This window comes from Citrus sinensis, chromosome 7 (genome assembly GCF_022201045.2).
Source record: "Citrus sinensis cultivar Valencia sweet orange chromosome 7, DVS_A1.0, whole genome shotgun sequence".
Lineage (NCBI taxonomy): Eukaryota > Viridiplantae > Streptophyta > Magnoliopsida > Sapindales > Rutaceae > Citrus > Citrus sinensis.
Window position 1 is genome coordinate 6725196 of NC_068562.1, and position 25745 is coordinate 6750940.

General features: G+C 35.3%; 5 protein-coding genes across 5 annotated transcripts; 2 read left to right on the forward strand and 3 right to left on the reverse strand.

The window, feature by feature from the left end:
• Nucleotides 1-343: 343 nt before the first annotated feature.
• LOC102608664 (uncharacterized) lies at nucleotides 344-5655 on the reverse strand. The gene is given in 14 exon segments (XM_006465976.4): nucleotides 344-683; nucleotides 907-1019; nucleotides 1110-1300; nucleotides 1541-1655; nucleotides 1860-1983; nucleotides 2206-2399; nucleotides 2510-2623; nucleotides 2878-2959; nucleotides 3159-3305; nucleotides 3458-3715; nucleotides 4135-4330; nucleotides 4884-5065; nucleotides 5152-5259; nucleotides 5347-5655. Coding segments are annotated over 14 exon segments (2277 nt in total). The 5' UTR covers nucleotides 5545-5655; the 3' UTR covers nucleotides 344-428.
• A 1897-nt stretch (nucleotides 5656-7552) lies between these two features.
• On the forward strand, nucleotides 7553-12081 carry LOC102606890 (uncharacterized). The gene is made up of 11 exons (XM_052444442.1): nucleotides 7553-7978; nucleotides 8652-8769; nucleotides 8846-8903; nucleotides 8993-9697; nucleotides 9799-9936; nucleotides 10131-10607; nucleotides 10729-10922; nucleotides 11069-11153; nucleotides 11319-11411; nucleotides 11662-11763; nucleotides 11863-12081. The coding sequence occupies exons 2-11, from the start codon at nucleotides 8654-8656 to the stop codon at nucleotides 12079-12081; spliced, it is 2187 nt and encodes a 728-aa protein (XP_052300402.1). The 5' UTR covers nucleotides 7553-7978; nucleotides 8652-8653.
• Nucleotides 12082-12161: 80 nt separating this feature from the next.
• On the forward strand, nucleotides 12162-13137 carry LOC127903858 (uncharacterized). Its single transcript, XM_052445121.1, has 2 exons — nucleotides 12162-12354; nucleotides 12466-13137. Exons 1-2 carry the CDS (start codon nucleotides 12181-12183, stop codon nucleotides 12676-12678), a joined length of 387 nt encoding a protein of 128 aa, XP_052301081.1. The 5' UTR covers nucleotides 12162-12180; the 3' UTR covers nucleotides 12679-13137.
• Nucleotides 13138-13285: 148 nt separating this feature from the next.
• LOC127903750 (protein FAR1-RELATED SEQUENCE 5-like) lies at nucleotides 13286-15913 on the reverse strand. Its single transcript, XM_052444443.1, has one exon. It carries the CDS (start codon nucleotides 15911-15913, stop codon nucleotides 13286-13288), a length of 2628 nt encoding a protein of 875 aa, XP_052300403.1.
• A 4678-nt stretch (nucleotides 15914-20591) lies between these two features.
• On the reverse strand, nucleotides 20592-23980 carry LOC127903851 (F-box/LRR-repeat protein At4g14103-like). The gene is made up of 4 exons (XM_052445112.1): nucleotides 23624-23980; nucleotides 22083-23058; nucleotides 21181-21327; nucleotides 20592-21097 (listed from the first exon to the last, which is right to left on the reverse strand). The coding sequence occupies exons 2-4, from the start codon at nucleotides 23034-23036 to the stop codon at nucleotides 20801-20803; spliced, it is 1398 nt and encodes a 465-aa protein (XP_052301072.1). The 5' UTR covers nucleotides 23037-23058; nucleotides 23624-23980; the 3' UTR covers nucleotides 20592-20800.
• Between the last annotated feature and the right edge of the window lie 1765 nt (nucleotides 23981-25745).

The following is a 25745-nucleotide window of genomic DNA, read 5'->3' on the forward strand; positions in this document are numbered from 1 at the left end:
CTGCCTATGCAACTTTATATAACTGCGTGAACTTGGCAAAACTCTCTATTTGCATGCATATATAATATTTCTCATGTGCATATATATTTGCATTTTACAAATTTCGAACTTAACAAATAAAGTAGCCACATATAAAGCCACAATTAATTCGTTTGTTAGGGAGCCATCCTTGACAAATATGCCAGTGTCAAGCACCGAGTATTTTTTTCACTTATTAACATTCTCCACACGCACATTTTTCTACGTTTCAATTATATAATTCTCTCCAAGTAAGCCAAAATATATAAATTTATCAAAAAACGAAAAGAGAAAAACCTTGATCATTATGCATTATCAAAGCCGGTTAATGAATTTAAAATTGATATAAATAAAATAAAATACACTATCATCATATACAAGCTATTGATGTCATTGTGAAAAATAATTAATCAGAAAGTGCAATGGTCTCTCAAGACCTGCCTGGCAAGATCAACAGCCCCTGATTTTTTGTAAATTAAGTGCAAATTATAAGCTGCTTCCCTGCGAAGGTCAGAGTGACCTGGTTTCCAATCCTCCATGTGGTCTGGAAATCCAGGGATGATGCAATCCTTCTGATACATAGCAAGCACCTTCTCATAATATGATGCAGCAAGAGATACAAGTCCAACATGATGATATGCACGAGCAATATTGTATAATGCCTCCTGCATAAAGTTTTAACAGCAGAAGTTATTGTTACATAAAACATATGAGCATGGTTCAAATATGGTTTTTGCAATTAACCAAACGCTTGTATTGAGTTAACATCTGTGCTTGTAATGGCATTAATATTCAGGTTACCAAACAAACATGACATCTATACAGATGCCACAATGTGTCAATGACAATAAAATGAAATGAAGTGCGCGGGAAAATGGAATAGCAAACCTGGCTATTTTCAGCAAGCCGCAAATTATTATAGAGGAATGCCAAGCCCTGTGCAACACATTGATGCTTGTTTTGAAGTCTAACTCCAAGTGCTAAGTTAATCAAGGCAGTTCCTGTAGGAGAAAATAGAAATTAGAAGGATTTTTTTTTTCTTTTTTTAGTTTCTTTGTTAACTATCAAATATTTTTAATTGGAAAACATACCCACGCAGAGATTAATCAAAGGATTTTCGAGCAATAGCTTATATGCTTCAAGGTATTCTCTAGCAGCATCTTGATGATGACTGATCATAGTAAACTAATGTCCAGAAATGATAATGGGTGGTACGCAATCTCTGTATTTGGCTCGCACATTACGCAGAAGCTTGGCATGCTTCGAAAAGATTTTCTCAAATCTAAAATATCATAAGAAAACTCATCACTGAGTACTTAGATGTCCAAACCAAATTACACATTTAAAAATTTTTAAAGAGGCTTCTGTTTGGTTCTCACAAAATTCTCCCTCCCATGATTGATTTAAAACAGTTAAAGCTTAGATTTCACAAGTGCTTTCTACTGTTTGCAAGACATATTGTGGCAAGTGATAGGAGGCCATTTTTCACTCTTTGTAATGCAAAAATAGTAAGGAGCATTACCTTGATACTAATTTGTAATAGCGGTTCCAGGTAGTGAGGCGGTGGGGATGCAGCTTCACCATGAATCTTACACCATCAAACCAAAGCTTAGGATCCGTAGTGTTGCGTGGAATTTCTGTGCAATTGGAGGAAAAATATGACTTTGCTCAGTAATGCCTCAAAAGTCAGCGTATTTTATCCTTTCTAGAGAAGCAAATATTTAATCTGTTTTAAGATAGAGAAGTCTCTTTGGAAATATGAAAATGGTAAAAAAGCTTGAGCGAAGCATGTTTAGAAACAAGCTAACAAGGAAATATTATTCTCCAAGTTCAAAACTTACGAGCTCCAAGAAAATTCAGCTCCTCCTTCTCAACTGGAAATTTTCCGTACCCCAATTTCAGAATGAGATTAATAATCTTTATTGCATCCTCATATCTATGCAAGGATGTCAATGTCTTACACAACTATTAACAAAAAAAAAATTACAAGTCAGGACCATAACTAAGTGAAACAAGAAGAGAATTTAGAAAAAATCACACAAAAAGATTAAATTCTTTAAGAATGAAAATATCATCCCGAACTTCAGCAAAACAAAACAAGAAAATCAGAAGTTAAAAACCTAAACCAAGATGGTAAAAGAATAAGGACGTAAAAGAACCAAATTAGAGGAAGGGAAAAGTAAAAACATCTATAATAAGCAGACGGTGCTCTTCATGGTTGAATGTTTCTTCTTGATGACTTGATTCACAAACCAAGGGCAAGAGCATATCAACAAAGCCCTCAATCATCCCTTTTGCTTTATATATGCGGCAAAGCTTGATCTTAATTCTTATGTTCAGCCACCAAGCATGAGTTTTATCAGAGTTCACATATTTATTCTCTGTACATATAAGCCACAAGAGAATGTCAAAAATCAAAATGATAATATTGAGCACGGTGGAATATGTTGAACAATTCAGCATAAGGGAAAAATTAGCAGAATAAATTTACCTAAACTCATAGGGGAAGTTAACAAGGAAATTGCTTCCTCGTCCTTAGCATCTTCAAGGAGCAGTGAAGCCAAAGTTAATCGAGCATCAATGTTGTCCTCAAGTGTTTGCAAAGCTGAATTGAAACTTTACTCAGACATTTAACGATAAGTTAACCATCTAAATTGCAAGTTAAAGATCAAAAGCACCTTGAAAAATCAAATTCATTTCATCAGTATGGTTTCTCAACAAAAAAAGCCAGGAAGACCATTCCCATATTTCTGTTGGAAGATTTTCATCAGATAATGTTCTGTATCTTTTCTCGTTTTAAAAATTAGCATATTGAAATTAATACAGTTGAAAACTCTTAATGTTTAGAGTTTCCATTACCTTTATAGAAGTAGATTATTGCTTTGTCTCTTTCTTTCAAGGCCAAGGAACACTCGGCAATTTTCAAATGTAAACAGCCATCCTGCAGCCAAAAAGATAACAAACATATCAGAATGGACGTAATTTGTTTAATTTTTGGAACATTTTTAACAGTAATCAGTCAATTTTGGTTATTTCATTGGTTCTTCTTAAGATTAAAATATGATTTAAGCTTGGTATAAAATATAACAAGTCAAATATCAAGATCAAGAGCATGAGAACTTCTTTGCAGTTCTCCTTACATTGTGAACTCCAGCATTTGCCTCCAACATATGATAGTACTTTAATGCAGTGCTATAAAGCTCGCGATTCTTAAATAAGTCAGCAATTTCATTAATCGACTCAGCATGATCTGAGACATTCTCCCAATGAATTGCAGTTAAAAGAATCTGGAAGTCAAGTGAAAAGATTTACAAGAAGTTAAATCCAAAATATAAACAAGTGACTTCATGCATGCTTACAGAATCCAGAAAAAGTTCGAGGTAGGTTATATACGCAAATTCTTATACAATCCCAAATTAGGGGAAGGACACAAACAAACCTCTGCCTTATCCGTATTCCCAAGTTGAATGTGGCAGATTCCTGCTTTGATTTTCAAAGCCAAAAGTAGCTCTTTACCAGAATAGTAGACCAAGTCAACCAGCTCAATATGTTTAAGCACTCTATCATATGCATTCATTTGCACAAGCATGGATGCTAGCAAATCAATCACACCAAAGTCAGCTTCAGTTGGATGACCTTTAAGATAATCCTCCAAAATGTCAACAGAACTTTCAATCTGACCACTTTTTTGGTACAACTGAAACAGAAAGGATATATTAAATGCCTACTGCATGCAAACATATGAAAAAAGAAATCTCCAGACAGATGAGAATGATATCTGAGTACTTAAAAGTGCTTGAAACATTTAGTGGACAACGCTGTATTGAAATAAGACTGAAATTTTGTGGCACTGGATCAGAGTCTAATTCAGCTAAATATCCAATTTACTCAAAAACTATCCAAGATTAATACACTAAAAATAAGAAAACACATACAACCATAATCATCTTAATCATAATAAGAAAACCCTTGCCAATGGAAGCAGGAAAGCCGTGAAAGAAGCTCTTTGCATGCAGAAGGCACTACCATCCTAAGGATGTACTCTGTCTTGCTTAATAGTGAAGTAAATTCATAAAATCAAATCAGGCTTTTAACAGATAAAGAAAAAGGTAAAACCTTTGCCCCCATCTTCAATGCTTCAATATTCTCGGGACAGAGCTGCACCATTTGTCTATATACATCAGCAGCTCTCTGAAAATTTCCAAGCTCAACATATAGAGATGCAAGATGAAACTTCAGCTTAAAGTCATTAGGATCTGCTTTTACAGCTTCAGAAAGGCAACTCATTGCCCAAGTTGTGTCTCCTTGTTCTCTGTACGGATAAATTCATTAATTAACTCACTCATTCCATTCAATGATTAACTTTAGAAGCCGTAAGCTGAATTCAACATTTGTACCGGCACTTTTCCAACCCGTTCAAAATATTTAAATGATGGCTTCATTTATGAGGTATATTGTCCACGGTGAAAGGAGAGTTTCAATATGAGAAAAAGGGCAAAAGTAAATTCTTCTGTCATTCTTCTAGCAATTTGGTCACACTAAGAAAATTACTATGGTCTAAAGCACAGGTGCAGAGATCACAAACAAATAAAATATTTGCAGGCCTGAATTATTGTTGACATCAATTTATAGGAGTTAGTGTCTCTGATTTCTATATGAATAGGAACCAGAATAGTTCTAAACCTTGTGAGCTTGGCCAGTTCAATTACCAACTCAATCCTGAAAGACCTTGATCCTGATGCATCCCATTGTGCATTAAATATGATAACTTCTCATTAGCATGGTACTAGAACAGAACATTCCCATTTCACAATACGTATCATCATGCATTAAATGATAACGTCATCAACCATGAGAATACTTACATGAGCCAGGGGAAAATGAGTTTCCACAAAGATGAATCTTTTTGTTTATAGCATGCGGCAAGCCAGTAGCAGCCCATGGCTTTTGCAGTATTACCAAGTGCATCGTGGACGAGTCCAAGTATATGATATGAATTAGGCAATTCCTCTTCTAGCCTAATGACTTCATGCAATACAGATATGGCCTGCAACCAAAACCAAGAGGAGTCAGCACATGAACTCTCGGCAACAACTCCCTTCAAAAATAAGAAAACAAAAAAAAAAAGTTCACCTCTTCATAACGACCAAGAGCATAATGAAGTGAAGCATCACCGAGCATCCGTCTAATTTCAGGGCAAACCTTCTTCTTTGATCCCTCTGGCCTCCCTCTTTTCTTAAGCTGCATGATTTCAAAATATATTTCTTTCTATATAAGAATTTACTGTATATTTAACCATGAGAAAACAGAGGGGTATTTCTTGCTTGCCTCTCTTGATCTTTTCCGGGAGCCAAACCCAAAAATTATGGCTTCAAATCGCCGCCGTTCATCATCATTGTCTTGTGATTCCATAGCCATCTTCTTCTTCTTCGCTTCCCCTTCAGTGCAGTCATTGTGATTTTGCAGTGCTGCTTTTCGTTTTCTTTCAGCCAAAGCTTCGTACTCGAGACACTCCTCGTCCTCCATTCTTACAGCATCATCAATACGGCAGCACTTTTGTTTTCCAGGGAAGCAAACGCGGGATTTATATATATATATATATATATATATAGACAGTAGACACAGACACACAAATTCAGCAACGTGAATGTTGTCCCAGTTGCATTCGGAAAAGATTACGACATGTCGTTTCGTTGTGATAAACAGAAAAAAGCTTTGTTTTATTTTCAGTACTACCGTCGTTAGGAAAAACTAGTGGGTGCTGCTGATGTGGTGCTTCCCCAATAAAAATTTGACACATATTGATGTTAATTTCCTTTTTCTTTTATTAAAAGAAAATCACCCCTTTTCATTTAATCTCTTTTTATTGTTCCATTCAAAATATGTTTCTCTAAAAATCGTTTTCAAATTCAAAACTCATTTCTCAATTTTAGAATAAATATAAGTTCCCCTAAAAATCTTCTCATCCAAACACTATAAATTCTTAACCGAAATTTCTCTAATCCGAAATCAACATATTCATTTCTCAAATTTATGTCACAATGCCAATTTCAATATTCTAAAAACTTTCAATAATGAAAGTGTGCTCAAACATATATATACAGCTAGACATATGAGTGGTTTCCAATAAGGGATCCGTCATATTAAAGTCGATGTTGAGTTACAAGATCAAAAATTATATATTTTAATACACTACATGATAAAATATACTGTATTGGAATTAACTGATTTTAGTATAGATAGAAATCCCTGATTAGAACATTCCCATTAGAACATATACAAAAGCTTTGAATAAAAGGGATAATAAGTCGTGAGTCAGCCAAACCTCACTTTCATTTTGTGTAAAGCTCTCGAGATTGAAAATAGACGACTGTACTCAATTTTTCTTCAAAACAATAGCCTCCTTGGCGCTCATGTCTACATTGATATGTGTTTTAAGTATTAACAGCTCCCGACAATAATAACTTAATAAAATTAAGGTATTCATCTAAATTAAGTCTGAGCACATTCTTAAGTGTTGACGGAAGGCTTTTGTTTACCCGTTCATAATAAACTCTAATATATGTTAGCACTGTGCGTTCGTAGTAAACTTTAATATATATGTTGGCACTACTCAATTTCTACTACTTGATATATCTTGATTTTTTATCATGGTGGCTGTATGGCTGATTTGTGCCCTGCTCTAGTCCGTCAGTCATAGCTTCCCGACTTTATTTTTCTTTAGGTTTATTTCATTCTTAATTAATATTGGCCGCAAATAAACTTGTGGGTTTGGTGTCGGGAAGAGATTACGCAAATGTCAATAATTAGATTGAATATTAACACTCACAAACTTCTTGGCGCAGGGGAAAGAATGGTAGACCCAAATGTCAATCCGCTCAACGGGCATGTCGGTGCAAGTAAGAATGGGCGTGCCTTTGATCAGCCCATTAGGATTAGACCCACTAGTCTAGCTGTCAAGGCCCTAGGGATGTCCAAAATGTTTAGCCCGGTCAGGTTTTGGATTTTGCAGGCCGATCCGGGTCCAAATGGTGGAACGAGCGAAGCTTAAAGGTGATTAGTTTAGTTTAGTTCCCCCGACTTCAAGCGCTTGCAGCTGGATGCTGATCCACCTGCAGAAGAAACACCTATCAATAGCATTGATTATTTTAACAACTATCAGTGACCAACTGATGATTTTTACCTAGCAAACTGATAAGAAATTATGTGTACCTAATAAATATTAATCGTCTAAGTAACGGTTAATGCACTATTCAATCAACTTTTTTTATTATAACTCAACACGTCCATTGTTATTTTAATTTCTCCTCACCCTAATCACTCATAGACAAACTTCCATGCGTCCCAAATTTATTATATGTATATACTCTAATCGATCACTTAAGCTTGTAGTCCAATAATATTCATGAATTCGAACCGTAAGAATAGATTTCTTCACGTGTATTAGTGGAAGTAAATTAACTTTAAAAAAAAAAAGGTCTTACACTCCACCCCAAAACCATTTAAAATTAGGGTCATCCTGTGGTGCCACAGTGACACGGTGCCACAGTTTTTTTGTCTTTATTCTGTGAAGCCATTGGATGGTTACTCGTTCAATCCAACGGTTTAAATTAATTATTGGAGAAAGGCCGCGAGAACTGACAACCTTTGTAGCCGGTTTTGGGTGAGTGTAATACCATCTAATAGTGAGCGTGCATTTCAGGATCTTTGATCTACGACATACCGTTTCAGCGATTTCATTTGAAAATCAATCTGTAGACAAAAAGTGAACACACGAAATTGGTATTCCTGGATCGCAATTATTGGTGGAATATTAGCAAACGGTTGATGTGTACATGAATATGTCCGCGCAGTTGTAGGGAGGCGATGGTGAAATAAAAAAAAAAAATTCCCGGCATGTGCATTCGAAGGAATTTCTGATTCTGAAAGTGTGGGCATATCGAATGATCCAACGTAGTAGGTAATTCGATATAAACTTGCAATTTGTTTTAGTTGGAATATTTATAAAAGACGTTTTTAGGGTTAGTTGAATAGTTGGTGGAAGAGTTCAGTAAACGAGTGGTAATGGGGAAAATTTTCGATTAAGTATGTAAACAGGGGTCGTCAAAGAATGTGATGTTACTAGGGAGGACTGATTTGAGGAATCTCACTGCACTAATTGCCGGTTTGAAGGCACAAGAGGGACTTAAAAGTGTTCGACGATGAATTGAAATTTGTTAGTAAGTAAATATCTTTTGTAAGTATCAATTAGTTATATGGGTAATTGATGAGGACATACATTTATGGCATGTTCTTATAATGAAATTGTTAACTTTGTTTTATCTTCTGGTCACCAATAATGTATGGATGAGATGTTAGTGTTCAATTGTTAATTTGATTGTTGGAATCAATTAGCATGAATGTGTTTCTTAGAAAATCAAGAATGTTGATGGGCATTTAATGTGTGAAGCCCCTCGAAATGAGTCTATGAAAATGATTGATTAACATTGTAGACGGTGGCATGGTTGTTACAGATAAGTCTGTTTATAGACTGTGATCTTATTGTTGTGGTTTTACACATACCCTGTAATTAAATTCTGTAAAATCAGAATGGCGCAGTTCGTTAGAAGCACTCATTTATAATTTCAGTGCAGCAATGAAGGTAGGGGAGGTTCGCAAGCGAAAATGTAGGGACGTAAACAGCTTGAACGAAGATATGGAAGGCAATCGAACAATAGAACGTAATACCCATTATGGATTCATCAGCTATTTGTAAGTATGTTTACTATCCGAATAACTAAATTTTATCAATGACGAGTGGATTGGAAATGATTTGAGTTACTTTCAGTGGTGCAACTGTGCGTAAAATGAAGGCAACAGATGCAAACACCAGCATTACAAGAGAGGTGCGTTAAATGGAAATAAAATTTAGTGTACCGCAACACCTTTTTAATTGGCAATAAGGTGTATGTCTGTGTGTTTCTATTAACTGCAGGTTCGAAGGGAAATTGCGACGTCATTTAAAAATTTACCACCAAAGATGAAATGGAAGTACAAAGTCCGAGTCGAACAAGCAGTCAAAGGGGAAGCAACTAACACATATTTTACACGATGTGCACCAGACAGATTGGCAGCAGCTGTTACAAATCTATCTGATGAACAAAGAGCAGCTGTATGTGAAATGGGTATGGGGAGCGTGCTTGAGTTGAATAGTGGTAGGCTGAAAAGGAAGCTTTGTGGTTGGTTGGTAGATAGGATTGATGTATGTAGGCGCGTTGTAGTTTTGAATGGTAATGAGGTAGAGCTCAGTGCTAATAGCTTTGGTCATGTCATGGGATTAATAGATGGGGGCATGCCTTTAAGATTACAGGGTGACATCAAAGAAGTTGAATCATATGTAAAGATGTTCAGTGCATCATCTACAGGAATCAACATCAAGAAATTGGCAGAAATGTTGAGTAATTCGACGGCAGCCGATGATAGGTTCAAAGTCACATTTATGTTGTTTACTCTATATACTGTTCTATGTCCCCCTGGTGGAGTACACATAAGTTGTAATTTCTTATTTTCTTTGAAAGATGTGAACTGTATCCAGAAGAGGAATTGGGCCACATTTTGTTTTCATAAATTTCTTGAAGGCATTACTAGGTACAAGGAAGAGAAATTGGCATACATAGGCGGCTGTCTTTTGTACTTAGAGGTGATATCGCATCTTGGAATGATATAGTGTCAATATTTTCCTTCACTTTGTTCAGTTGAGTAACTGACTATAATTTGCATTGTTGTTTTTGTTTATTCCAGATGCTTTATTTTAATTCTATAGTGTATGGAAAAGTACAAAGAGACAGGTCTATGTGTCCCCTGGCCTTGTGGAACGTAGATGAGATAAAGCGGTTGATGAAATGGATAGAGAATAAAGGTGGTTATAGTAGCGATGAGGTAATCTGAAAAAGGAATTGTAAATTTGTGGGATTCTATGAAAGCAAATAATATGCTTACAATGAAAAACGTGCGATCCATGAATACTGCTTTTCAATATGTCCTTGCTTTACATTTATTGTAGTTGGATGTTACATATATATTTGGTTCAGCACTTTACTTATAACTTCGTACTTGTAAAATTGTTTTACTAGATACGAGTCTGTGCTGCATCTGTAATAAAGGCGAACTCAAGGTCAGATGGATGCAGTATGGCTGTGGAAGAAGATTTTAGAGACTCGGATGTTAGACAGATGACAACAGCCCCGGGAATGACGAAAATAAAGTCAGTTAGTCAATTGGATAAGGCAGTAGTGATATCAAGTAGGCCATCAGGATATGTTGAAAATTTAAAGACGGATGGATCGTGCCGCAGTAACCATGGCAATAACGATAAGGGGAAGGACTGGAGTGATGCAACCAAAGGAGAGGGAGTTTGCACCAACTGTGAGAGTAAGCAATTGTACAAAAGTGCAGCAAGTGGCAGTATGTACCAGAATAATGAAATCAAGGAAAAAGATGTTTGTGAAGATGCACAACATATGGATTTAATTGATGTAGCAGATTTTGTCATGGAGACTCAGACGTCCCCACCATGCAGTGAAAGCTTGCATAGTAACATAAGGATTGAGGTTATCTGTAACTAATAAAAGTTAAATCTGAAATTTGCATCTTCTTTTAGTTGTTTTTGGTTAACCGAATGTAATTTATGTTTTATAATTTTGTAATTATTATGAGGAAAATATGTTGCAGGAGCCTGCTGTGGTGCAGAAGTGTTCAGAACCGAATAAAAAGACTGGGAATGTAGTCCATCCAAAGTCACCACTTAATCAGATAGGTGCTGGCAGAGCACGTTATCGGGTTGGACCATATGTGATGCAAAGACCTTTGAGTACTGATGACGAGATGTTGATTAACTTCTGCATGGATGAAAATTTGAATAAGGGGTAACGTATTACTTATGTCGTTGAATTAGTACTGGCATTCATATAAAAAGTTACTTGATTGTGTTTGAGCTTCGAATAAACGGACTTAATTGTAGGAAATCAATAATTATGGCAAAAATGTCTGCATGATAGATTTTCCGTTGCAGGGAAATAGTTTTTAAGACGAACTTCAATTGCATCAGCAGACATGATATTATGTGTCTCTCTCCTAGAAGTACAATCAATGTGAAGGTACAACCACCTTCTGTCAAGTGCTGTACTTGTATGAATAATACATACACATTTTATAATGATTGCTCTTGGAATTTAATGGGGCTTGACGTTTTTGTTATTTGTTTATATGTTGAATGAAGTGAATACCCCTTACATGCAAGTGTTAATACTCGTACTTTTCAGATTGTTTCTGCTGTCTCAGAATTGTTATCTGCGAATGCGAGTGTAAACGTGGGAAACAGTAATTTCAGCCTTTTTCTGCCAGCGTATTCTGCTGTAAGGACTTTGTGTTATATTGCAATATTAAAATTTTATCCCCTAAGGGACAGTTTAACATAAAATTTCGTGTGTTCATTCAATATGGTGCATCTGTTTACTATGCATGTAAGTTGAGATATTGTTCTTGTAATTACATTTAACTAGAGCATTACAAATATTTGTTATTCAAGTTTGGCAACCCACTATTTCCATTGCCTATAATTTTAGTTTCGGCTGTGATAGCGTTGATGTTCTATAAACTGTACAGTTGCACGATAACATCAGTGGGGACCCCACAGACCTTACTTTTGGTATTAAACAATTTATCAGTGGTGATTTATACCTGGCGAATATTGGTTCGTGTAAGCAAGTAAGCATTTTTTACTTAAGCAATCAGCAAACCTCGTTTTTAGTTAATTTTGATGTTATCTGTCAGTTTATTTCACCCTGGTATTGCAATCATCAATAGATTTTTGTCCCGGTGAACCATGGTTTTACACACTGGTACTTATTGGTTGTATTAATATACGAAATGCGGGTGGAGATATGGGATCCACTGCCCACTGCAATGAAGTCACAAATGTTCGTTGTTGAATGCAAACGAGCGGTGAGTTACCAATGTAGATGCCAATCGAGTGTACTTTGTTGCCAAAAAAAATTACTTATAAATGAACCATTGTTGTTGTAAATAATCCTCCTTTGTTTTAAAAGGAAGTGTCAAATATTACTATTGTTATTACTGCAATCTATCGATTGACGGATGTTCCTGCAGCTACAATTCATTGAGATGGCGTTGCAACATTGTGGCTCAAATTGTTTATCGGGAAGGTTAAACATGAGCGAGTTCGTAATCCAGCTTTGTACCAGGCAGGCCAGTATACGTAACGAATCTGATTGTGCACTATATGTTATGTTGATGATGGAGAGACATAAAATGTGGTCATGCCTTTCGGAGGCAGAGGTGCGTAACATTTTTAACTGTTCAATGCTATAACCCAGGCCGTTAATATTAATTATGTATCCATTCAATTTTTGCTGCCTTGTACTTATTGTGTTTGTTCATTTCATTCAGATAAAGTTTGATTCAGATAGTGAGAGGGCACGCATTCTGATAGATCTCATGACATACAGTTTCAACTGTTTGAAGGACAATGTTCGTTTGAAGGCTGAGAAGCATCGATCGCGTGTTGACGATGAAGCCCATTCAATTTATGAAGCGATTGAAAAGAAGCGCGTACGACAGCTTCGGAGTGCGAGCCAAATGGGGCATGGTCGCCGCCATTAGCTGCATTTGATTTGACGTTCTATTGTATAAGTGCATCCATGCTTTCCGAAAAGAAAAAATTACTGGGTTTGACAGTTGCAGTTCATCATTCCAAAAAGCACAATCAACCACTGACAATTGTGAGTGATAAACAACTTATGTTTTGTTGCTGGCATATAACAATAAAGTTTCCATCGTGGATGCCGCAGTGTCTCACTACTGAACTTAATCATTTATGAGTTTACATTGCCGTCAATTTTTAATTTGTCAAGACGGCTGTTCCTGGAGTATTATATCAGTACATGCTGTTAGCTGAAATAACATCTTCTCTGAATTCTGCATATTATATGATACTGATACTTTGGCCTGGCCAAGTTACTGAAATATTCATTTTATGTTGTAGTCCTGAGGAAGATGCTTTATGTAGTAATTGAACTCAACGAGGGATTGAATGAAGTTACGCAAGTTGTGCTTATTTAAGCTTGGCATAGGTATAAAAATTGTTTCTCAACTGCCTCTTAAATATTCTTTTTTTTTGTTGCAAAATTAACGGATACAGTGGGAGCAAAAAAATAGTTGTATTAAATCCCCAACCTCTAGATCTTTTTGGAGTAGCGCCAATATTCTTTTACAAATTCCAAATGTGGGCGTAGTTAGTTGGTGTAGAAGATGAGGTTGCAATGCAGTTGGATACACTTGCAAAGGCACTTGTGTTTAGAGTTGGGTCGGTTGATTGACTTGCTGTACTGGCTGAAAATTGCTGGAACCATGACTCTGATGTAGGAGAAAATTGTCTACCATTTTCTCCTATTTGCTGCCGCGACATAACGTTAAGGTATCGTGTGGGTTGTTGCGGCGCCTGGTTTGTGTCTGCTGCGTCTGTCGCATTTGGTCCCATTACATTACTACCACAAAAAAATTGCATGCAATGGCTTGAACAGTCATCCAGCTGCTGTCTTGTCCCTCCTCGTTTTTTGCACTTTCTAACATTGTGCCCTCGCTGACCACATCTGCTACATTTTCGTTGTTGTGGTTGTCCCATCTTCGTTTTTTTAACTGAACCTTTGGTAAGAACAACTTCCGGATCTTGTACTACTGTGTCTCTCCTCGCTAAAGGTTGCCTTGCTGGTTCTTCGGTGTGAGACATTGCCTGCAACTTCAAAGTCAACTGGTGAATATCTGTAATTGCCACATTGTATGCGGCCAAACTTAATCCAGCGAATCTTAGCAAACTTCGACATGCTGCATATATTTGGCCAATACGAGCCTGCTCCGTCATGTAATGTGATTTATTACAACTTATATCGGACGAAGTGTGAGCTTTTATCTTTGCAGCTTTACTCCATCGAGAAAGAATCATCGAACTTGGAATTTCTGTCATATTCTGAGCCTTGCACACAACAAATGAATGCGAGCATGGAATTCCAATTGTCTCAAGCAACTTGCAGGTGCAGGATAAGGTTTTGCTGGTCTCATTAATCACTACTTTCACCTCTTTTCCAACCGATCCAAACCGCCTAACCCTGTACGTTGTTGACATTATATCCCGGTCACACATTTCTGTAGTTAACAACGCTTCCTTGTCGATTTCTTCTCGTACGAGGCGAAACATGGCCCTTGTGAACTTTTCAGCTGCTTGCTGCTCATACATCTTTAAATGTGTAACCAAAACAGGACGTCCATCAGAACTGTTAAAGTCATCCTTCCCCTCTGCTTCCCTTTGTCGATCCATTAGTCGGTCCATCTGTTTAACAAATTCTATCAATCGGAGCCTTCTATTCACGTAATGGTTTAGATACGCATTCATTCCTTCTGACCTTTGAGTGCTTCGCATTCCCCCAAAAAACTTTCCACGCAAATAAGCCTCAGCCCACATATGTCTATCTTCAAACATCTTAACAACCCATTCATTTGCGGCAACATTATGGTTATCCACCATCAATTTCCATTTTCGGTCAAATTCTTCTTTTGTGTAAGCGTTCATCATGCAGCGGCGGAATTCCGTTGTAAATTCAGGGTTTTGAATATTTGTTTGAGCATTTCGGACCAAATGCCAGCAACACAACCTGTGTGAAGCTTCTGGAAATGTCTTGCTTATTGCATTTCGCATTGCTTTGTCCCCGTCGGTTACAACTGTCCTCGGATGCTTGTTGTTCATTGCTGTCATCAATGTCTCTAACAACCATGTGTACGTGTGTTCTGTCTCATCTGACAACAGAGCAAACCCGAATACAATTGTTCGCCGATGGTGATTTATCCCCAAAATAACCACGAAAGGCTTCCGATATGCATTGGTCTTGTAAGTTGCATCGAATGCAATAACATCACCAAATAATGCATAATCTGCGCATGATCCGCCATCGCACCAAAACAAGTCCCCAAGTCGATTGGAACTAGTGATTGTGAAGTCATAAAAGAATGACGGATCCGAGCTTTTTCTTCCATCAAGATATGATAGGCATGTCTCAGCGTCTGATTCTTTCAACGATGCATGCCTCGTGGCAGCCAGCCTATTTTCAACATCCCTCCTATTATACCCAACCTTGTCGTAACCTCCTGATCTGTCAACCATAAACTCGTGAATTTGAGATGGCTTCACGCCCACTTTATGTAATGATAAAGCTGCTGACAAGTCGGGACCCGTCACTCCTCTGTGAGACCTAATGTGGTGCACTAGCTGAGGCGGTGTTAAGTTGTGATTGTGGACGCGTTGAAGAAAACTACACGCCCATCGGCCAGTATCTTCATTGTAAATAACTCGAAATTGTGCTCTGCATCCCGTCCTTGTAACAGCCTTGGCTTCTCGCCCTCTGCATCTGTTTTCCATGTGCTTTGCAGCCCTGAATCCCTGTCGGCTGCAAACCCACGTTCTGCCAGTGATATTCCCCTTCACATTTCTGCGTTTATTGTGTTTCCGAATGCCGAAGCCAACTGTCCTTGCATATTCTTGGTAGCATATGCCAGCCTCCTCTTCACTTGCGAATTCTTTTGCTAACATTTCCGGAAGCGCACTCTCAGCCTCACTACAATCTTCAGTACACTGCTGTTGTTGAGTATCGTTCTCCAACTGACCACTTCCTCCACGGTTGTCGCCTTCGATGTTCAACTGCGGTTCAGCCACCATTCCTGCCCCTTCATTGTCTGTCTCCACTTCATTGTGAGCTGATGCATCTGAGCTGCGTTCATCGTCGGAAGTTACATTAATCTGGTACTGCATATCATCTCCGTCATACAATCCTTCGTCTGAATCAGTCATTGTGGTCATAGGTTCACCATCAGATAACGTCAAATTTCAGGTGGTTGAGATATTTTCTTCCTCTGTTAAAATATGTTTTGTCCGCAAGTTTATTCTTCTGCTTTCAGTACCTTCTACGAAACTTCTTTCAATAGGGTAGGCGGCACAAAGAAGCTTCAAGTTGGTGTCTTTTCCCGCGTGCAAGGATTTTTAAAACGCGAGGGAGCCCTTCACTTACCGCAGCCCAGCAGTTCAGCCCCGTCCCTTGGCCACTAAGACACGTGATATCATTCCCGAAGAAAATAATAAACTGGGTTATTTTTATAAACTTCCCCTGAGGTTTGAGGATGTTGCTAGTAGATGGGGAAACTTATTTTAATTTTAAAAGACCCCGTACCATAATTTATCTGGGGTTTTTATTTTTATTGACTAACTGTTCACTTTGATAAGACAATATTACCCGTAATAATAATTTATAGACTGACACAACTAAAGTACAAGGGCTGAAGCTTATGATGCGTAAATCACTGACTTTATTAACATTTTCGTCCTTTACAAGTACAAATATTCACAATTTTATAAGTAAATAAAACAATTATGTTCACCATGATCAAGTTTTTTATCTTTCCTTACAATATTAAAAAAAAAATTACATATGTGCAAATTTATCAAAATTATGCTAGTATTTTTCTAATAAATTTTCTGGTTTTTCTCAGTCAATTCGCTGTGATTTTGTGTATGGCGCTTGCCGGAAAACGGTAACGAAACATTTTGAATGGGTAATGACGGGGATTGATAGTAAAAGTTTGTATTTCTTAAATTTTTTTACATTTGACAACTCACTAATTCATGTGGGGTCTGCCTACCGTGCAACAGGGTACCACGGAATTTTGTCTTTTTCCAACAATTACACTACACTACCCTATATTTATAAGAAAACTGAATAGATACTATAAGTTATAAATTTAGGGTAGTATAGGTCCTTTTCTCTGGATAAAATTATAAAATGACTTTTGAAATTTTTTTTAACTGTTATTATTATTATTTATTAATGTCATTATTATTATTATAATATTATTATTATTAAAATTTATTATTTTAATTGTTATGATTGCTTTATCAGTTATCATTATTATTATTATTTATTAATTTTATTACCGTCACTATTTTTAAAATATATTAAATTTATTACTGAATTATTATTGAATTATTATTTTATTAATATTAATAAATTTATTAATCTTATTATTCTAATTATTATATTTATATTAATGTTGTCGTCGTCGTCGTCATCATCATTAAACTTTATAATTTTTTTTTGTTTTGACTATTAAATAATACCACTGTCATTATTATTATTTTGCCTTAATTAAGCATTACATATATTTTAATTATTTTTTAATTTTTATTAATTATAATAAAAATAAAAAAAATAAATTATACTATAATATTATTTTATTATATCATATTATATTTATGTAAAAATAATTATGCAAATAATAATTTAATATAATTAATAATAAATTTAAATAATTTTAGTTTAATTTTAGTACAAAATTAATGCAGTACAGGATAATACCAATTACCAAATGTTGTATAATTTTATTATAATTATTATAATATACTGCTAATGTAATATAATATAATATAATACATGTGCATTACATAATATAATATAATATAACATAATATAGTGTGCCAAACGGACCTTTAACTTTTTTATTGATGATGGTCTAGAGGGATGTAGAGAAAGTAAAAATAATCGTGGTAGATCTTTTACAATGGTTGATTAGCTATCATCACAAAGTTTAGGCTAATACAATAAAAATTAACCAACTACCCTATATTTGAAAGAGCATTTGGAAATCAATAAATTTACTATTCAATTATTTTTAATCAAGAATAAATAATAAATTATCATTACAACAAGATTCACAAGCTCAAATATCTTAAAAAAATGATAATTCTCAACAAATATGAAGCTCAAATGCTTTTGAAATATTCTTAAAAAAATAAACTAACTTCCTTTTATGTTATTCTTTATTTATCTTTCTATAACTTTGTTGGGCTATATATATATTGATATTTTATAGGTAAATTAACATATTGTATGTATAAATAAACTAACATGTCAACTAATGCTAAAAACAAAAATGTAATAAAAGAGTAAAGTTTTGTAATATTAAAATAATAAAATTTTACAACCTAAGACTTTTTACATGTTTCTTATTTTGAAATTTCACCTTTTTATTTTATAATTTTCTAAAGTATCAAGGTTAATAACCTATATTCTTAAAACATATTCAATTTATTTATTTTACATTAAATATATATTATTTATCAAAAAATATTATTTACATTTATCAAATTTTCATATGTTTAAAAATTGTATGTGATATTACATTATTATATTTACACCATCAATTATTTTTATGATCAAATTAAGTCAATGGATCAAACTTTAAAAAATTTAAAACAACAGAAATTATGTAAGTAAATATTTAAAAACTTTTAACTTTTATGATTTTGTAATAAACAGTAGGGACTTAAGTGTTAATAGCCAATTGAACACATCCTGGCCGTTGAACACTTTAACCGTTGATCCATTGGCTGAGTTGAAAAAAGACAAAAAATGGGATACCGTGCAACTGTTGCACGTTAGGCGGACCCATTCATGTGTAGGTCTATTTCAAATATGTTTTTGTTTATAGAGGTTGTTGGAAAATGCTCATGATGCATGTTGAATGGGTAATGATGGGGATGGGCAGTAAAAGTTGCTTGTGTTATTTGAGCTTCCAAAATCCATTAAGGTAGCGTTTACTTTTTGAATTGGATTGGGAATCATGAGGAGTGGGAATCCTAGGATTTGGAGTGTGGAGTGGGAGTGGGAGTAAGTTGTTTACTTACACTAGAATGGGAGTATGGAATAGATATCAGAATCCAATTTATGTGTTTACTTTGTCTTGGATTGGGAGTAAATAGTTTTAAATATCTTATAAATCCTTATTTAAAGAATTATAGTTTTTAATTACAAAACTAATAAAAAAATATATTTAATGAATAATATTTATTTTATTATATTTGTAAATTTATTATAATTATTAATATTCTTAATTATGAACAATAAATTATTAATTTTAATTTTAATATAAAATGAAACCTTATTTTATTTTATTTAATATAATTATATTAAATTTATTATTATATAAAATAATAATATAATATTATTTAGTACAAAATTAATATTTTCTTAGAATAAACTATTTATTATTATTAATATTAAATAAATATAGTACTATTATTTTTAAAATAAATATCATAATATTATATTTATTAATTCTCTATTAATATAATAATATTATTTAAAAATAATTTTAACTTAGAATCAATGCAAATTATTATTTAGTTAAATATAATATTATTATTTAAATAAATATTATTTTATTTTATTTTATTAATTATAAAATATTAAATTAAATTAAATTAAATTAAAAGTGAAAGGTAAAAAGGGGAGAGGTGGGAGTGGATTCCCACTCCCACCTCCCCCAATGGGAGTCCCACTCCCACTCCCCACTCCAAAAATGAGTGGGGCCCACGGAGTGGGATTCCCAATCCGTGGCCATTTTAAGGAAGTAAACGCTGGAGTGGGAGGAATCCACACTCCTCACTCCCACTCCAGCAAGTAAACACAGCCTAAGAGTAAAGGGGAAGAAGAAATGCAAATTGTGTGTATGTGTGCCGCTTGTGAGCCTTAAATTAATGTGCTAACCAATGGTTATATTGGGAATTTATATATATATATATATTAAGTTTTAAATTTACTTTTTTTAAGATGTTAAAGACATATCATAACTTGATCCTGGTTAAAATATTTGTTTTAATTACTTATGAAATTGTAAATATTTGGAATTGTAAAGGGGGAAAATGTCAAAAAAATATAGGCAGTTCCCCTTACGCATCATACGTTTCAGCCCTTGTACTTTAGTTGTGTCAGTCGCTAAATTATTATCAACATGGGTAATATTGTCTTTTCAAAGTCAACAGTTAGTCAATAAATTTTTTAACTTATGGTACGGGATCGTTTACAGATAAAATAATGTGAACCCATGTACTTGCAACAACCTCCAACCTCAGGGGAGGTTTTTAAAAATTACCCTTAATAAACTGTAGCATTTTAGGGTGACCCTTAAAATGTAGGGTAGTGTTGTGTAATTGTATAAAACAGAAAAAATTCAGTGGTGCCGTTAATCTGTTACACGGTAGGCGGACCCTTGTCATGTGCCCTAATATGAGGACTAACTTCAAGTGGTGCATTACTAATCCAAGGCGTGACATTAATACTTGCTTGCCACTTATTATTTGATGGCATTTGCTATAATGTGTACTTGGTAACGGATGTTTAATGCTTCATCAACATTTTGCACGTTGTAACACCACCCATTTTTTGTTTCATCTACGCTTGTGCATTCCTGAGTTGGAACTCCTTTTATTCCTTATAAAACCACAACTATTCATGGACACTCCAAAATTTTTACGTGAGTCACATACAACGTTTAACACTTAGTTACTGTTACGGTTTGAGGTTGTCAATAAGTAATATTACATTTTCGTTACAGCAGCGATTACCAAACGGGCAGGTCGCATAACTGGCTTTCTGTTTCAGCTATCATCAATCATTCAGGTGCATCAACAAAGGATATGGGTCATTACATAATATAAATCAGTCTGCCCAAGGGAACTCAAGGAAAGCAGTTGCAAATGTGTTTGATCGCAGTTACAAAAGCACATAAATATATCACAGAAAACTCATCCAATGGAAATATTACACATTAATTCCAGCTCCAATGGAAGTCCCGCAGCATATCGAAATCCAATGACATAAATCGGCCCCAATAACACCAAACACATCTAGTTGAGTGTTTCCCTAGTGACCCGAATGTTAACAGTAGGAGACTGTATTCGAAAGTTGAGAATTTTACGGCAGAGTGTTTGCAATCTGGCACCTTGAACACTTCCGTGGCAGTGGTATCTGAACTTGTCCAACACTTTACTATGCCACAGGAAGTACTCCACCAGGCGTACGTCATCTTTTCCGTCAGTAAATGCTTTCATCTTTATTTTTGTCACGCGTTCACTCAAGCAATGGGGCACATTCTCTGTCTCCAGCCAGCCAAGTGCGTGGTCGTTTACGTCGAACCAATCTCCCTGATCAGTTAAAACAGGCAAACCCATGGTTAACATATTGAACCCAGTTCCTGATGACTGCACATGACTGTTGTCTTACTGACCTTTGTTAATATACAGGTACGCAAGTTGTAGGTGGCAGTGAGGATGGTATGCAGACCTTTCCAGCCACTTCGTCGAACCTCAACATCCAAAGAGGTGAGGTTGTCAAACCGACTCAGGGACTGCCTTTCGCATGCCCGCTTAAGTGCCTGCGGTGTAATTGGTTATTAGACAAACAACAACAATAACAACGTACTGTCACTTTCAAGTAACAAATAATTAACCAACTTGAGCCCTTTTGTTGAAATGCAAAATTTGGCCCGATTGTCCAAGGCTTGCTGACATTCCTTAACAGTTCAAGCAAAACAATAGATGTCCGTCGGATGATCAATACAAAATCCTAACAGTCATAACAGATGAAAAAATTGTATATCAATCTCTGTCTACCTATCTCTCTGCAGCGCCGCTCTGTCAAAATAATACTATGTACAAATCACATTCGGATAAATTTATGACAATAGATGTCGTCATTCATCATCCATATGTAACCTACGTTAACAATCTATAAATCATGTCACCTCACCAAGTTCAAACAGCACACAAACCTTTATATCATCTTTTTGTGGTAATTGTTTTGCTACCCTGCAAGGACTCAACCACCACCATTGTTTTTTGTTGGTGAAATTTAGGATCATGTTTCTGACATTCGCAATTTGACAGTGGAAATAATGACATTTTAAACTACTATATAATCCATTTACATGCAATTACTTACTTGCCCAGTTTAAATGTCAAACCAAACTTAAACTAAACTTTATACTAATTGCATGTGTGCGATCACGTTGTTACATTGATACAATATGTCACATTGCAAATGTTACCCCTTATATGGTAGTTTACAACCTCAAATTACCCGGTGCTGTAGATGAATAATTAGATGCTGGTATAGTATGAGAATGCGTACCAGAAGAACGCCACCGGAAAGGATCAGACAAGCTGTTGTCGCGACACCCTCGATGAGGTTGCGAGCACGTTGTGGATCAACTGTATCCGATTCCCAATGTTGAAGATCTAAAGTTGCTTGCTGGATGGATTGCATCTCATGAACCTCGTATTCCATCAACATGTTATCAACAATACGGATTAGTTGGAGATTTGGCGCCATAATGACAGCACGATGGTGGTATGACATCCCTCGCAACGAGGCGAAGAGAACCACAAACGTCAATGTGTTAAGAGTTGTCGACTGAATGATGAAGTTCGCTGGAGGATCATCTGGTTGTATCAAAACTGTCAGACTGAGTTCCGTCAGTGAAGGGCAACTACAAAACAGCTTCTCTGTGACTCGGTTTTCAGGATGGGTAATATATATTTGAAGAATCTTCAGTTGGGGAAAACACACACCATCCGGAGGATCTGCTAAGCGAAATGCAGTGTGTAGTCGAAGAACTTCAAGCGTCATCGAGCTGTAAACACAACCGGGCAACTGCATGGGTGCGTATTGGATAATATCGATTTCCATCTCCCGAACATTCCGCATTATTGCCTGAGATACCCACAAAGGAAACCGATCCCTACGTATAGCGTTGACACTCCGAAGCGAGAACGTATGTATTGATACGGGGTCTGTTCCAGCCATCACTGATTCTATGAAGTTGTTAAATTCATCCACCAGGTCAGGATTGTCGGCAGCAGCCCCCATGGGACCCCCATCGTCGAAGCAGAGGTTGCGAACTGAGGTCCATGCATGCCTCCATCTTTGCGAAAGACTTGAAGTGGCCACTGCATCTTCGAGTGGCAGAAAAGTTAGGATATTGGACAGCACAGAATCAGGCAATGCACTGATCCTGTCTTCGGGTACTTTTTTTAGCACTCTTCCCCGTCTGATCCGCGGAACCGAACCAGTTGATCTCCTCATCCTGAAGGCAACTCACCCTGGCCTGTGGGACCATTAAATACATTTAAATTCATAATAATTTGCTACAAAAATCAAACTATTTACACAGACGTTATTTAGATGTACAATGCAGGTTGTTAAAATAACAGTTGCACACACATGGTCATAGTTAACATTTATAAATAATTTAAAGGTTTAATTAAGCAGTTACAGTATGAATTGCATTCAAGCATAGATTGAGAACAAATGGAATTTTTATTGACTCGGCCTGAAAATTATATAATCTATTGAGGTCGTTGATTAATCAATTACAATCAGGTGTAGAGAGAAAAAGTAATACAGCCAAAAGTCCAGACATTGCACCAATTAGGTAATCCTTTTAGTATTATTCCCCAACTTAAAACGATATATCCTAAAACCTTATCCTTTGTAAGCATCGCGATGAATTTCCCTAACATATATCCAACACAAGCATTCAGTCTTTAGGTTCAGACTGATTAACAAAGATCCACCATTGCTAACTTATCGTCGTGAAAATAAAACAAATATGGCACATTCGCGAATGAACCAAACAATTCACCGAAAGGATAGAAAGTAAAGATCCTTACCTAAGAAGCAATCGTCCCAGCAGCGGAATTTCCTGGTTGGGTGTCTAGTGGATTTGCAGGAGTGTTGTCGATTTGTTAAGTTGCAAAGGGAAAGTCGTCGTGTCCTGTAATCAAGTCCACCACGTCCTTCTGTTGATGTCAAAGTAGAAGGGTTCAGCTGTGTAACGTAATGTTAGGGGCAACAATGGGGAAGAAAAACACAAAAAAAAGTTATGCATTTGTACTGGGAACTGTCGTCGTTATGTAGTGAGTTAATGCTTCTTTTGTTTGGTGGTTATGTTATTGGCCACTGGGCTGTACATTCCCGGGATGTGTGACTATATTGATCATTGTCAGTCTCGAGATTACGGCTTGAGTTCAATCCGTTATGAATCCTTGTGCCGTTGTGGCAACTGGCAACTGCCATGTGAAATTGAAATATTTGCTTCAGACAATTACTCGGTGCTTGAAACAATAATATTGTGGGCCCATTGTTTAGGTCAGTCGGTTTCTCACTTCCCTTGTCTTTCTGGATTTAGCACGTTTGGATGGTCTTTCAGTTCAACCTTTTTCATTGCCTCATTTGTCTCTTCTAGTGCTTGTCAACTTTAGATCCTTCCATACTCGGCCGGACACACAAATATCATTTTTTAGATTGCCTGGGGCCATGGAAGTATGATGACTTCGTTCGGCATGTGCGCAATGTGACTACAAGTTTTTCCATTTTCTAATTATGTCCTTTTATGGTTAATATTATTTAACCATAAGCTTAATATTATATTTGTTCTTTTGTAATTAAATAATAAATAAAAATAAATAAACATAATCAGTAGTTAGGCATAAAAATTGAGCCCATTTTTTAGATTTTTTATTTTTGTTATTTAATATTATTTACACATACAGTTATTATTTAAACTATTGCTTTCATCAAACTAAATAATGCAAAATAATAAAAAAATCATTAGTAACAAGTGTTAACAAATAAAATGATAATTTTAATTTACCCATAGGCTTACAATTATAAATTAGCTTATTTGAAAACTAAATAAAATTAAATGTTAATAGTGTGTTACATATTATAATATATATATATATATATATTTAAATAAAAAACCTCATTTTATTTTAATTTAGTCATGTAGGTGCAATGGCCAAGTCCGAATGTTCATATTTGACATTTTTTTTGCTGCGAGTTTATACGTGTTAATATATATGCGCATTAATATTTATATTAAACTCTATGATTCTCTTTGTACATATTTATTGATATATAAATTTTATATGTTTCTCTTTGTACATTTGTCCCTGCTTTTTTAATCTTGATCTCAAGGTATTATTATGACGATTCTATTTAACTTTAGTTTCGTTCGTGTGTTTTTTTTATTTATTTATACATTATACCCAATTACTTATTAACTACTTGTCCTTCAGAGGACATTTGCGGACAGACAAAAGAAGCAAAGGAATTTCGAGAACTTCATGTGCATTGAGATAAGCGAATCTAGGGACGAAAGAATTATGCACATGACCTTCTTAATGCAAGTATGAACTTGGTGAAAATTGAGAAACTTTTTTATGTTATTATTATTTAACTCTTTGAACATGGTTTCTAATAATTCGCACATGTGCTTTTGATCAAGTGATCTTTTGTTTTTATAGATCTTTAACATTTTATTTATACTTCTTCTTTCAAGACTTCTGATTTGATTTATTTTATTTTTGCAGCATACTTCTTTATGTTATTCTGAGGACACTACACAATAGAGCTTCAACTTAAGAAGAGTTTAGATGAAGTTGTTGACATTTTGTTTATTTTGTATTGTAAAAAATAATTTATATGTAATACTATAATGTTATTCAATGACTGAAGTGGAATTATTTTCATTATATGTTACCTGTTTTGTAGTTTGTAATTTATGCATTTGTTTGAGAGCTTCGAAATTAATTAAAAAATATATTATGTTACAAAATTTAAATTACTTACAAAAACCTAATTCACAACATGCATCTGCAATTTTTTAAAAAATATTTAATAAAATAGTAGAAGACAACATTTACAGCTTGTGGTTAAAAACTTTTCAGCAACATGCAAATAACTCATGTCTAAAACTGTTTTCGTATGAATGGCTCCACCAATTACCTA

Excerpts from the sequence above, each read along its gene's own strand:
- LOC102606890 (XM_052444442.1), top strand. The coding sequence starts at position 8,654 with ATGAAGGTAGGGGAGGTTCGCAAGCGAAAATGTAGGGACGTAAACAGC. Across the intron at positions 9,698-9,798 it reads GCTGTCTTTTGTACTTAGAG|ATGCTTTATTTTAATTCTAT; the intron begins GTGATATCGCAT and ends TGTTTATTCCAG. Across the intron at positions 11,412-11,661 it reads TTCTGCCAGCGTATTCTGCT|TTGCACGATAACATCAGTGG; the intron begins GTAAGGACTTTG and ends TAAACTGTACAG.
- LOC127903858 (XM_052445121.1), top strand. The coding sequence starts at position 12,181 with ATGGCGTTGCAACATTGTGGCTCAAATTGTTTATCGGGAAGGTTAAAC. Across the intron at positions 12,355-12,465 it reads CATGCCTTTCGGAGGCAGAG|ATAAAGTTTGATTCAGATAG; the intron begins GTGCGTAACATT and ends CATTTCATTCAG.
- LOC127903750 (XM_052444443.1), bottom strand. The coding sequence starts at position 15,913 with ATGACTGATTCAGACGAAGGATTGTATGACGGAGATGATATGCAGTAC.
- LOC127903851 (XM_052445112.1), bottom strand. The coding sequence starts at position 23,036 with ATGAGGAGATCAACTGGTTCGGTTCCGCGGATCAGACGGGGAAGAGTG. Across the intron at positions 21,328-22,082 it reads TTTCCGGTGGCGTTCTTCTG|GCACTTAAGCGGGCATGCGA; the intron begins GTACGCATTCTC and ends ATTACACCGCAG. Across the intron at positions 21,098-21,180 it reads GTACCTGTATATTAACAAAG|GGAGATTGGTTCGACGTAAA; the intron begins GTCAGTAAGACA and ends TTAACTGATCAG.